The sequence below is a fragment of the Mya arenaria genome, chromosome 2 (genome assembly GCF_026914265.1).
Source record: "Mya arenaria isolate MELC-2E11 chromosome 2, ASM2691426v1".
NCBI classification, from domain to species: Eukaryota; Metazoa; Mollusca; class Bivalvia; order Myida; family Myidae; genus Mya; species Mya arenaria.
This window is the reverse complement of record NC_069123.1, coordinates 54,341,075-54,356,197: the sequence shown is the minus strand read 5'-3', so window position 1 is coordinate 54,356,197 and position 15,123 is coordinate 54,341,075. Positions and strand designations below refer to the sequence as shown.

At 36.8% G+C, this 15,123-nt stretch overlaps 1 protein-coding gene across 8 annotated transcripts in view; it reads left to right on the top strand.

Annotated features, from left to right (window-relative positions):
• The first annotated feature begins 643 nt into the window (after positions 1-643).
• LOC128217056 (sodium/calcium exchanger 3-like) overlaps positions 644-15,123 on the top strand; it is a 22,105-nt gene continuing 7,625 nt past the window's right edge. Inside the window, exons 1-9 of one of the 8 annotated variants that reach the window (XM_052923931.1) lie at positions 644-721; positions 3,940-4,681; positions 4,938-4,958; positions 5,454-5,510; positions 6,609-6,694; positions 6,999-7,175; positions 13,899-14,095; positions 14,313-14,557; positions 14,766-14,998. In XM_052923931.1, coding sequence (XP_052779891.1) covers positions 3,970-4,681; positions 4,938-4,958; positions 5,454-5,510; positions 6,609-6,694; positions 6,999-7,175; positions 13,899-14,095; positions 14,313-14,557; positions 14,766-14,998 — 1,728 coding nt within the window. In that variant the 5' untranslated portion in view covers positions 644-721; positions 3,940-3,969. Of the gene's footprint in view, positions 722-861; positions 1,016-1,067; positions 1,249-2,451; positions 2,865-3,939; positions 4,682-4,937; positions 4,959-5,453; positions 5,511-6,608; positions 6,695-6,998; positions 7,176-13,898; positions 14,096-14,312; positions 14,558-14,765; positions 14,999-15,123 lie in introns of those variants that run through there. The other 7 variants (XM_052923940.1, XM_052923906.1, XM_052923913.1 and 4 more) reach the window with 7 other exon arrangements.

Genomic DNA, 15,123 nt, shown 5'->3' with positions numbered 1-15,123 from the left:
ATTGGCTACCTTCCATCTCTGTAGGTTTTGAAGAACGGTTTGTGGTTTTAAAAGCTTGCTGAACTGTTAACATGTTCACCGTGTTGTACTCCTACGCGGGAGTGGGCAACTTATTACGTCTTACGTTGTATAATATCAGTAAGTGCACAAATGGAACTTTCATTCCATATTAGGTATTGTGGTCGTGTGAAACACTAGCTAGAAATCAGCGTTAGTTCGCGTGCAAACCGGTCAAATCACTAAATAATATATATAAAATAATTTTAGTGGTCTAAATCCTTTGAGCATTAAACGTTAGGGGAAGGTCTACGTCGCCAATCTTTATTTACATACGGAAGGAGATTAACAAGAAGCGTCCAAGATGCCCTTTGCAACGAATAATTTGTTTCTCTATCGTGAACAATAAACACATTTGTATTTCTATTTATTTACAAACAGACAAAAACTAGCTGACTAAAGCTGATAATTATGACAGTGCGTCTTTAAAGGTATATCCGATGCAAAAGTATGAAGTCTTGCCTGAAGTCTTAGCTGTACATGTAAGTATGAAAATTTGATGGTTTTGTGAGTAGTATGAACTGATTATTTATTGCTTACTTGCGTGGGTGAAACTAATGTCATGCATGGTCTGTGCGGTTAAAGCGATACACTGTACAGATTTGTAATATCACTTTCCCATCGTTCTAATTCGGTCGAGTTGGATTAATAAAACAAAATACATGTAAGGTAGTATTTATAAGAAAACTTTAGTTATTAAATATTTAAAATATGTAAATCTGTAACATAGTTGTTTGCGCATCAAACTCGGCTTATACCTGTAAACGATGTCTGTATTTTGAAAAGTGTATTCTCTATAATACATCACTTCAGCATTACAGTTTGTGGGGTTAACGCCCATTACGCATAGCGCTACCTGGTGGCGTGGGAGTACACTGCAATATAGGTAAACCACACGATTTTAGCATTCAAGCAGATCGCGGGTGTGTTGATATTTTGGAGATTTTATCCGTGAATGGTAAGTTGATATCAACTTTTGATTTAGAAAATCTCATTATTGATGGACATCTTAATGCAGACTGTGTTATGGATATCCCATTTTTCTCTGGCAACAACTGTTCTCAATTTATTCATTTTCTATCGATCTTGTGTAACCAGGCTTTTAGCTAGCTAACAAGGGGATTCCGTGATCTGGGATCCATGTAGTGTTGTTGGAAGCTTTTCCTGGATTATTTCACACCACGACACCACGTAAGTTCCATTAAATGCATTTATTACACTATCATTGCGCCAATATAAAGACGCTGAGCAGAGCGGTTTCAAAACAATACCTCCATGCGCAGAACGACTAAAAACACCAATTGCCTTTGCATATACAAAATACCTAGGCTATGTCATCATAGTTTCAGTATGATATGTTTTGTATAACAAGCGAAACAAACACCACACTGACACCTTTTGAAATTCTGCATGTGGACAGAGCTCAACAGAGCATTTAATGATTTAAACCGTCATTTTATAGTTTACGTCGTTATTATAAACATATTTATACTAGTATACCAACTATAAACACATATTAAAACATTTCAAGTCGAGAGTGAGAAATATAAACCAATATAGGCGTTATTTCTAATGATAAATGTTTTTTTCTTTACTAAATTGATATAACTTGCAAGATCAAACACTTCAGTTTATTGTCGCAGGAGGGCAGTGCTTGTTGGACACGCAACCCCGGGCACATTTAAGAGCTACAAACGCATTTATCATGGAAGGTCAATATTTACAAATCTCTTCCTGTAAACATAATGGGGACCATTATAACCACATATTCTTTCTATACTTGCGCGCCATAATCATCTAAGCGTGGGATTCGTTTGATGACTAATTTCGCGTATTTTAGCCAAGTGTCACCGACAGGTAAATAGCGTTGGACAGGATTTGTCTCCCCAATTACCTCCTTAACCAAGTTTTAAATTTAGGTCATTCCTCATCAGTATTCCTTAAAACTACCCGTCTCATAAAATTCTCCCGTGTGTCACAATGGTCAGCTATTGTACGAAGTTTGACCATATGTTATCTGAACAAAAGTGTTCAAGTCGCTGGTCATCTCGACTGGGGCTCAGCCTGAGCCCTCTGGAATGTGAGACCATGATAATGTAACATTCTTTGAATACCACCTGTCTGTGTCTCATAGATTCTCCTCAAAATCGATTGGTAGCTTTGTACTTTGTAGCTCATCAGACCCGGTCAAATAACAAACTAAAATACACGTTCTTGCAGTTACCGATAATGAGGATATCACGTGCATCATGGCTTTATCAAAGCAGTTTGTATTTGTTCATGACAACATGAATAACAAACCATAAGGTCATTGAACTGCTGTTGAAATTAATTAATATTTGATGTGCTCTATGCCCGCGGTCATCCCGACATTTATATTCATTTTAGCAGGTATGAATAAATGTTGACTTAAAACAAACTTGACATATGCATAGAGAAATGCAGATACCCATTTACGGCCTTAACATCAGTACTGATGATTCCGCCCGGCCCCTGGGGCACGGTGACACCGTCTGCCAGGAATGCTCTATGAAAGAGATACTGACACTATCTGATGTAACACATGTATTAATCATAACATTTTATCGTTTGCATGTTATCGATCCAAAATTATTGCAATGTATCTTCTGTCTGAGGTGTAAACCGTGTTGTTTATTATAACATCACAACAACCTTAAGTAGAAAAGATGATACAGGGTGAATAAAAAAATCACATGAAAGTGGAGTGTGGAAGAAAGTGCTCAGTTGTTTCTTGATTGTAGTTTGTGAAGCACACTACTAAATATATTGGAGGATAAGCCAAATAGGTACTTATTTCACCGTGTGTGTTTTTTTATTGCATGTTTCATCACTAAAACAGATATTTTGTTATATATTTAGATGTACCGTACAAATACGTGTTATGTGCGTATGAAACATCATACTGTATTAAGATATAACCAATTTACTGATAAACTGTATGCATTCATAGTAAAATATTAATAGTACTTGATATTGCCACTCACTATTTGTGTTATAAGAGACAATTGTAGAGGATCAGCAGCAGCCTGACGTGGAAGTAATCTAGTTTATCCTGTAGGCTTTTGTATACAGCCTAAAATACAAAACAGAAAATGGCAATATTAAACTGCTGCAACTATGGCATGTGTGGTAACAGAAATCACCGTGAATGTACAATGAGAACAGGAAAAGTGGAAAGGTGGTGTAAATGGCCCCCTAAGTGTGCCCTCCGCGCCCATCAGGCTATATATGGCGTACGTGGGAGGGAAATATCTGGGGATTTCTTGATATTAATCAATTTATTTTTAAGTTTCGGCACATGCATGTACGTACTTATTAGGAAGTAGACTGCATGGTGATTGTATTATTTTCCTTGTCATGGTTTTGAGAAAAAAATACCCTCGCTGATTTCTTCCTGATTTGCTTAGACCTTATTATACGGTTGCAACATACCTTGTATATATATACTTATATGGTTTGTAAGAAGAACTATAGGGCAATGTACCTGGACACTGCTTAGACTACATATGTATGTGTATTTTTTATATTTGAAGAAACACAAGTCTAAAATATAACGATTTATCATTCTGAAATATTTTCGTTTTCCTTAAGAACCAGTAATGGTTTAATACATTTCACTTCATATTTGTAATGGACGAGTGACTCAGTCACAACAAAACAACTCGTTTCAGTCTAGTTATGGTGAAGAATGCAAACATTACTACTTGTTTTGCTAGAGTAACTTAAATCAATACTAACAACGAAAGTCTTTCTAAAGCAGAAAAAGTTTCATTGTAAATGACCCAAAGAACACTAAACAAGTTTTCGAAATATTTAGTAGTTTTTGAAGACCTGTCAAACTGTATATCTTGTTGTTTTCAGTCCGCTAGGCAGGATATTTAATCTGTCACCATGTCGGACACGGTGCAGATCAGCAACGTGTCGGTCGACTTGAACAACTATACATGCTCGAGCAAGGGGCTCATACTTCCGCTGGTGAGCGAGTACACGTGGGGGACCGGTGGCCGCGCCTTCCTCTACCTGATTGGGCTGTTGTGGATATTCTTGGCGGTAGCTATCATCGCCGACGTCTTTATGTGTTCCATCGAACGAATCACTGCCAAGACCACCAAGATTCGCGTAGCGGACCCGGATGTGGAGGGTGGTTACCGGGAAATGGACGTCCGTGTGTGGAATAACACTGTCGCCAACCTCAGTTTGCTGGCGCTCGGAACTAGCGCACCAGAGATCTTGCTGTCCGTAATTGAAATCATTGGCAATGGGTTTAAGGCCGGCAACCTTGGGCCAGGAACGATCGTTGGTTCCGCGGCCTTTAATCTCCTCGTTATTTCCGGTATCTGTATCATGTCGATACCTTCACCGGACACACGTCGCATCAAGGAGATAAAAGTGTTCTTCGTGACGGCGTTTACGTGCGTATTCGCGTACGTGTGGATGGCGATCGTGCTGATGGTATCAACGCCAAACAGGGTGGACATCTGGGAAGCGCTCGTGACCCTAGCCATGTTCCCCATCCTCATCCTCGTCGCATACCTCGCTGACCGAAACTTCTGTATGGGCCGGAAGGACGAACATGCCGAGGGCGTCGTCGGCTTCTCTCTAGGTGAGACAGCACGTTATTGCTTTCCTGTTACTGTTTCATAAGTTAAACGCGGATAAAACAGTGTACATATACTAAAGATAAATATGATTATAACAATAGCGGGAACTGCTATGAAGGAGTCCAAACCATAATTATTTTGTCCTTTGTAGGGAAAAAATAGACCCAAGAACCACTGATTTTATTGAAAGATTTTTTGATATTCAATTTTATTATCATTGTAGGAACGTTAAGAAGCCTAATATTATTTTGATTATAGATTCAAAAAAGAAATACACAGGTCAGTTCCATCATTTGTATGTATTCGAGGATTGTTTTAATGACGCTTTTTTATTTCCCGAATAATTATTGCTGCTTTGTGTGTGTGCGATGCCAAACACATACTTGCTTAGAATGGTGTTTGTAAGAGTTTGTACGGAGTTATTAGAACAATCCAGCATTTATGACATTTTAACATTACTGAGCCTCAACCGCATGGGTGAAGGTTAATTAAATCCGAGAAACGCACGTTATACTAGTATAAAGCATGTGTAACTATGACAATCGTCAAAATAAGTGTTCAGTGTTCAACATCATCATATTATGTCATCAAAAATACTTTTCGGTTGAGTTGAATATCACAAGGTTTATGGTATAATTAATGGCGTTGGCGAGATTTTTATCAATAAAACATTCGTTACTTTCCAAAACACTTTGATCAACGTTGCTTTGACTGTCGCTTCTATGCTACAAAAAGCTTTTATATATGATTGATACTACGTTTGTGACCTTACAGAGGATAAAGGGCTACTCAAGAGCGAGGTGCGCGGGCAGGCGCGGTCTTATGAGACCAGTAAGTCCCACAGTCGGCTTGGCAGGGAAAATGCTTCACTATTGTACCAAGCCTCGTCTCTTGACTGCAATGCTTTAGTACAATTAATACAAACTTGTTTACTAGTATATAGCAAGTTGCCACCCGTATATATTATATGCGTAGACTGTAGACCACCAAGGCCATCCGACACGACTTAACCACTGGACCTTGACTTCGTCATATTTGCCACGTTCTGTGCGTCTGAAACTGTGAATCACAAATACGTATACATATTTAACAATGTATTTATGTCTTCATCAACGTTAAATATGAGTTGGTGTCGGGTTTGTTTATTCGTAATAAAAAAATCCTTACCTATTAGTATATGTATTTATCTACCGGTTGGAAAAGTAACAAATCGAATTATTTTAAGAAACCAAAAACCCACTATGATATTTATACAGTATGTGTAGTTCGTTTTTTTAAAACTTATATGAATGTATATAATTATTATAAAATATCAGCTGTCTTATTTACTTCATCGTTTACGAAAAATTGCATAGATTGCAAATAATTTTACAAATCATCATCTTTTCATCAAACGCCATCTCCCCGTACAGTTGACTTTGCAAGTAGATAGACGCCGCATGTGGGATTTTCCATTTTAGCTCTGCTGTTTGAAAGTTTATTAATCCAACCTGCTTAATATATTCTGTGAACTTTAAAAGAAGGTTGTATATATATTCATAAAAGGTATATTTTAAGATATAAGTTGAATGTGATTCGGGTATGATTGATATTTCCGAATTTGCATTTTACACCTCAATTGCTTGAACATAACATAGCACAGATTTTAGACATACGTAAACTATAAGTATATAACATGCATACATACACAAACTAGTTGTAGTTTTGATATATTATCCGTATTAAAACGATATTTAAAATTGCTCGTTCAGAATTCTATTATTTATTTGTTGGAGGGGGTATGAACAAGAGAGTATTTACAATGCATAAGATGCAAAATGAGCTTACAATACATAAGCGGTGGAGGGTATTCAGTAACTCCGTCCCCCGCCAACCCACTTCCTAGCCCCTTTTTGTACCCTTATTCACCATATAATGGCCTATTTTCAGTGAGCGATGAGGACCCTGAGCGTAAACGGGAGTCCCGTCGGGTGCATGATGGAGACGGCGAGGCCGACCTCATGCACCTCGCTAAGGTAAGGCTGACAAGATGACGGATGTTCTGTACGATATGATCCTGCTAGAGCTGCTTCTATGTACAAAATTTTCAAACCTTCTTGATGTATATACATATTTTAAAAAGCCAAATAATATAAAGCGCCTTTCCGTCGTATCATGAGTAGGGGGTTCATCCGTTAAAGTAAATCTTTTGAACGGCGAATAACGATACATTTAACTATTCCACATTGATACAATAAAACTGGTGTAAGTTTAGTGAAAATTAGGACTTAATATTAACATAATATGATACATGTATATGAGTAACTCTTTCGCCTACAGGAACTGGGTCACGAGGTCCGAGACGGCGACCTGAGCGAACATGAGGCTGCCCAGCTTGCCATCGCCAAGGCAAACGAGAACACCTCCCATGACCGCGGCTGGTATCGCGTTAACGCCACGCGCATGCTCACCGGAGGCCGGAAACTCATACCGCGTGTGCTCACCAACTTCCAACAGGTATGTACATTAAGTACACTCATACACGTATATATAGGCATGTATTCACCAAACAGAACTCGTGTTATTGAGGAACTAAACGAACAGTACTAGCCAGTCTTCGGACGTGATTTGGGGGGTCAAGTGCAGCCTATGCTTTTGTTGGACAGCGCATGACACCAGATTCCCTAATGTCAACAAATGTGTGCATGCCTTTGATATATAAAAAGCTTCTAGATATATTGTCAAGCTGTATTGTAGCTTTTTTAGTCGTCATAGCAACAAAAAACTTTTCATAAACAGCGAAACCGCCAGCTTAATCGAAACCTTCAGTTTAATCGTTTGGCTAACATACACATGTGAATGCACTTTTCTGACTCATGGATAGCCAAGAAAATATATTCGTTAAAGCCATATAAGGCAGAGTCATCAGTTTGTTATATACATATATATGCAGCAGTTTGGGCGACGGTGCTGACAAGCAGGATAAAAAGTGCCATATATTAAATCTTCCGTCCTACGCGATGTCGCTCACTGCTGATTATTGATAAGAGCATCTTTAGCCCACTATCGGTTCTTCATGCACCATTTTGTAAGATTTATTTAAGTGCCAGTTTTAATAAGGCATTCGAATTCCAATCCTACATGCCTGTTTAATATTTATAGTTGTTCATAAACCGAATGTGTTTTAAAAACTGTCATAAAGTATATATAATTATATATATTTATACATTTATATGTATCTTTTTCAAACTATGAAACCTGAATTTCTTACAAGTAAGTACCATGATAATTTATATATGTTTTACTCAAAGTATTTACCAACAATCTTAAAGCGTTATTTTTAAAGTCTCTGACGCTTTTTCTAGAGAAGTTTTTGCAGTTTAGCTCTAGCACGCAGTATTTTGTTATCGACGAGTTACATCCTAGTTATGTTATTTGATTCCGAAAACTCGTTTGATATGGACATACTGACCGAAAACGTAGTCATGACAATCATCATTATCATCATCATCGTCATCGTCATCGTCATCATCATCATCATCATCATCTATCAGCAGCAGCAAGCAGTAATAATAGTGCCTTGGTTCCATGATCAAACTGCAAAAATAGAATCGCAACAAATATAAAGAACATATATTATAATACTACGATTATGACAACATTAACGCCGTTTTTGGCGACGAGGACGGCGAAGGGTGACGATTATGATTATTGGTTATAACGTCCAATTAAGATGACGAAAATGTTGTTGATGATGATTTAAATGATGATTTCTTCCAAATTTCCAAAAATATGTTATAGGAAATTCACTACCAAAACTCGTCGATACCAAAATAGCTCTACATGTTGTTACGCTGTCTTTATTTTAGGACAAAAAGAACGTATGCTTCTTTGTGATGAACACTATATTAATTAATTAGCATATTTCACTGATCTGGTGCTTAATAACTCTGTATCAGAAGGGGGTTTGTCATGTTGTAATGGCATAAGGATACAGGAGGTGTCTGTAATCAGACTAAATTTCAATACAATAATCATTCAATATTCGCTGCAGTGCTATCTTGTTATTATCACCCAGGGCTGGTATTCTTTAAGTATTTTAACTTTTAAGGCATTTGCTAACCTAAGTCACTTTCCTAATTAATTAAGCTCATTTGACATATGGTATTAAAACTTTTTGAAATACAATATTTTCATTGACTTAATTCTCTCATTGAGAAAAAAGGCACATATATATTGTGTTAAAACACTTCTTTGAACTTGACTATGAACATTTTAGAAGTTGACGTAAGTAAGGAAACGACTTAACATGCTTTATGAATACTGCCCTGTTCTTTATCTTTCCTAAACCAGGGCGATTCTTACCAGAGTTTACTAGAATCATGTATCAGTTTTGCATGCTTTCCCACTTTTTTCCGTATACATGTATACAAGTGACCACCTACATACTTAAAGTCTGGGGCCAACTATTAACATCAAACTCACAGGGTAAATGTACCAACATTGTGATGTATATTTTTATTTTCGGTTTCTTAATATACTGGTCGTTATTGTACTGTATTACTGGTTAGTTTTAGCTGCAAGAAGCATACGGGTCTTCTTGACCTCCTGTCTGCATGTTCATTTAGTTGGACACTTCTTGTGTGTGTGCTATTGACCTCGTATTGACTAACAAAATTAATTTTCTAATTATTAAAACGCTTGGAAAATGTAGTGGAGTAATAATGCTTTTACGTGGTTTCTAGCTGTAGAAATGTATATGAATGACGGCATACAGTTTGATATGAAATTCCTTTTTGAAATAGCACTATCATTGCGTTGTGATAGTTATGCCGATGTTTGGACGTTCTAACTTTGCATGAGTGTGTTTTATTATGTGTACCGGTATTTCACTATATTTCTCTATAGTGTGAGTGTGTAGCGACTCCTCGAAAGGTGTGTTTGATCTCACAGTTTTTACTGCCGTTCGAGTGTTGAACACGTTCTACCCTACGTCTAATAGTGCTGTCGTTCGAGTGTTGAACACGTTCTACCCTACGTCTAATAGTGCTGCTTTGGGCCTTACTTTCACTATCACCTGATTTCCCCATTAACGTAATTTCAGTGTGTTTTAGCGTAAATAAATAATTTCTCTTACCAGGTATATTAGAATGGCTTACATATGCAATCTTGAGAAGACATATCGTAAAGAATGTGATATATTTGTTGGTTTTTTTGCAACAATTATGTCTGTTTTCTTGATTTCCTTTATAAAAGCAAGAAAACAGAGTTGCTAGTTATGCAGGATTCCGCACGTAGATATGAATCAGATACAGTACATTATACAAACAAATGATATACCTTTACCATAGTTATGCAGGATTCCGCACGTAGATATGAATCAGATACAGTACATTATACAAACAAATGATATACCTTTACCATAGTTATGCAGGATTCCGCACGTAGATATGAATCAGATACAGTACATTATACAAACAAATGATATACCTTTACCATAGTTATGCAGGATTCCGCACGTAGATATGAATCAGATACAGTACATTATACAAAGAAATGATATACCTTTACCATAGTTATGCAGGATTCCGCACGTAGATATGAATCAGATACAGTACATTATACAAAGAAATGATATACCTTTGCCATAGTTATGCAGGATTCCGCACGTAGATATGAATCAGATACAGTACATTATACAAACAAATGATATACCTTTACCATAGTTATGCAGGATTCCGCACGTAGATATGAATCAGATACAGTACATTATACAAACAAATGATATACCTTTACCATAGTTATGCAGGATTCCGCACGTAGATATGAATCAGATACAGTACATTATACAAAGAAATGATATACCTTTACCATAGTTATGCAGGATTCCGCACGTAGATATGAATCAGATACAGTACATTATACAAACAAATGATATACCTTTACCATAGTTATGCAGGATTCCGCACGTAGATATGAATCAGATACAGTACATTATACAAAGAAATGATATACCTTTACCATAGTTATGCAGGATTCCGCACGTAGATATGAATCAGATACAGTACATTATACAAAGAAATGATATACCTTTACCATAGTTATGCAGGATTCTGCACGTAGATATGAATCAGATACAGTACATTATACAAAGAAATGATATACCTTTACCATAGTTATGCAGGATTCCGCACGTAGATATGAATCAGATACAGTACATTATACAAACAAATGATATACCTTTACCATAGTTATGCAGGATTCCGCACGTAGATATGAATCAGATACAGTACATTATACAAACAAATGATATACCTTTACCATAGTTATGCAGGATTCCGCACGTAGATATGAATCAGATACAGTACATTATACAAACAAATGATATACCTTTACCATAGTTATGCAGGATTCCGCACGTAGATATGAATCAGATACAGTACATTATACAAAGAAATGATATACCTTTACCATAGTTATGCAGGATTCCGCACGTAGATATGAATCAGATACAGTACATTATACAAACAAATGATATACCTTTACCATAGTTATGCAGGATTCTGCACGTAGATATGAATCAGATACAGTACATTATACAAACAAATGATATACCTTTACCATAGTTATGCAGGATTCCGCACGTAGATATGAATCAGATACAGTACATTATACAAACAAATGATATACCTTTACCATAGTTATGCAGGATTCTGCACGTAGATATGAATCAGATACAGTACATTATACAAACAAATGATATACCTTTACCATAGTTATGCAGGATTCCGCACGTAGATATGAATCAGATACAGTACATTATATAAACAAATGATATACCTTTACCATAGTTATGCAGGATTCCGCACGTAGATATGAATCAGATACAGTACATTATACAAAGAAATGATATACCTTTACCATAGTTATGCAGGATTCCGCACGTAGATATGAATCAGATACAGTACATTATACAAACAAATGATATACCTTTACCATAGTTATGCAGGATTCCGCACGTAGATATGAATCAGATACAGTACATTATACAAACAAATGATATACCTTTACCATAGTTATGCAGGATTCCGCACGTAGATATGAATCAGATACAGTACATTATATAAACAAATGATATACCTTTACCATAGTTATGCAGGATTCCGCACGTAGATATGAATCAGATACAGTACATTATACAAACAAATGATATACCTTTACCATAGATATGCAGGATTCTGCACGTAGATATGAATCAGATACAGTACATTATACAAACAAATGATATACCTTTACCATAGTTATGCAGGATTCCGCACGTAGATATGAATCAGATACAGTACATTATACAAACAAATGATATACCTTTACCATAGTTATGCAGGATTCTGCACGTAGATATGAATCAGATACAGTACATTATACAAACAAATGATATACCTTTACCATAGTTATGCAGGATTCTGCACGTAGATATGAATCAGATACAGTACATTATACAAACAAATGATATACCTTTACCATAGTTATGCAGGATTCTGCACGTATATATGAATCAGATACAGTACATTATACATACAAATGATATACCTTTACCATAGTTATGCAGGATTCCGCACGTAGATATGAATCAGATACAGTACATTATACAAACAAATGATATACCTTTACCATGGTTATGCAGGATTCCGCACGTAGATATGAATCAGATACAGTACATTATACAAACAAATGATATACCTTTACCATGGTTATGAAGGATTCCGCACGTAGATATGAATCAGATACAGTACATTATACAAACAAATGATATACCTTGACCATGGTTATGCAGGATTCCGCACGTAGATATGAATCAGATACAGTACATTATACAAACAAATGATATACCTTGACCATGGTTATGCAGGATTCCGCACGTAGATATGAATCAGATACAGTACATTATACAAACAAATGATATACCTTGACCATAGTTATGCAGGATTCCGCACGTAGATATGAATCAGATACAGTATATTATACAAACAAATGATATATCTTTACCATAGTTATGCAGGATTCCGCACGTAGATATGAATCAGATACAGTACATTATACAAACAAATGATATACCTTTACCATAGTTATGCAGGATTCTGCACGTAGATATGAATCAGATACAGTACATTATACAAACAAATGATATACCTTTACCATAGTTATGCAGGATTCTGCACGTAGATATGAATCAGATACAGTACATTATACAAAGAAATGATATACCTTTACCATAGTTATGCAGGATTCTGCACGTAGATATGAATCAGATACAGTACATTATACAAACAAATGATATACCTTTACCATAGTTATGCAGGATTCCGCACGTAGATATGAATCAGATACAGTACATTATACAAAGAAATGATATACCTTTACCATAGTTATGCAGGATTCTGCACGTAGATATGAATCAGATACAGTACATTATACAAAGAAATGATATACCTTTCCCATAGTTATGCAGGATTCTGCACGTAGATATGAATCAGATACAGTACATTATACAAAGAAATGATATACCTTTCCCATAGTTATGCAGGATTCTGCACGTAGATATGAATCAGATACAGTACATTATACATACAAATGATATACCTTTACCATAGTTATGCAGGATTCCGCACGTATATATGAATCAGATACAGTACATTATACAAACAAATGATATACCTTTACCATAGTTATGCAGGATTTCGCACGTAGATATGAATCAGATACAGTACATTATACAAACAAATGATATACCTTTACCATAGTTATGCAGGATTCTGCACGTAGATATGAATCAGATACAGTACATTATACAAACAAATGATATACCTTTACCATAGATATGCAGGATTCTGCACGTAGATATGAATCAGATACAGTACATTATACATACAAATGATATACCTTTACCATAGTTATGATGAAAAATAGTCATGGTGCATTGACTGTTAAATATAAGTATTTTATATCACCAGCGACGATATTTGATACGCTTTAGTTAAAAATATTTCGCCCACACGGGTGTTATTATAGCATTTCTACATGCACGATATTGGCTCATTTACCCGATTTACAGAAACGTTTTTTATTATTTTATACTATTTGCCTTTAAAGATACATTTAAGTAATGCATTACATTTTAATTTAGAAATCTTAACGTGACTGTTCCTTTTATCTTATCACCTGTTACCCTTTCTCTTCCAGCTGTACGACAACATTCAGCTTGCGCCAGAAGATCGTGCAGACAAGGATATTGCGATGCGGTCCAAGGACCACACGGCCGGCGGCTCGAAGGCGGTGGTGGAGTTCACTGCAGCCGCCGTCAGCGTACTGGAAAACGAGGGCAAGGTCAGGATCGGCATCCGGCGCTATGGAAAGAAGGACATGCCCTGTACCGTCCGGTAAGTCAAGCTGTTGAAAGTGAGGGGTTTCTTAGTGTAGGTTTAAATAATACTTTGTTCTACGCGTGTGTGTTTTCGATTGAAATCGTGCAACCATACTAAGCTTTGTTCAAGGCTGGTGTTCATTTTGCGACTGTCATTATTAGTTTGTTACAGTGTGTCCGTTGTTGCCTTTAATGATTTAACTGTCCTTCAAAGTATTTTAACGCCCTTACAGTGTAGAGACCATCAACGGCACGGCCCTGGCTGGCGAGGACTATAAGCCCTTTAGTGAGGACGTGCTCTTCTCAAAGAACGAGGAGCTGCGCCAGGTCTTCATCGAAATCGTCGACGACTGCGAGTGGGAACCAGATGAGTTCTTCTTCGTCAGGTTGACCATTCCTGTACAAGAGGACCAGAGCCACGAACAGGTCGCCATTGGCAACGTGGCCATTAACCAGGTCACCATCATTAATGACGACGGTATGCGTGCCTGTTTTTATGTCATTGTGAGATGTGTTTTTTTTGTAACGTGATGTTTTTGCTGTATCTTGGTAACAGTTGGCAATATATTTACTCCATACATTATACAGACACATTTCTACCTGGTGTATTACCGTTTCTTTAATGGGAAAACCTGGTAAAGTAAACCCTGGCAAAGTGTTTAAACAATCCGTCTATTCCTAAATAGAACCTGGAAAGCTGGAGTTCGCTAAGCCCAGCTTGGTGATAAAAGAGAGCTACTACGTGGCACGGATCCCGGTGAACCGCATCAACGGCTGCGACGGTCACGTGAGTGTCAAATGGCGTACGTCAGACATCACAGCGAAGGAGGGTATCGATTACCAGGGTCGCGAGGGTCTACTCACGTTCGACAACCAGGAAATAAACAAAACCATCGACATACCACTCTTTGAAAGCAAGGTGCGTGTATATGCGGATTATATCTTCATTTCTTACGTTTGAATCTTGGTTTATATATTGTATATTATATTTTTCTTAAACTACAGATAAACCCATCGCTCTGACTCCCAATATTTATTGTACGT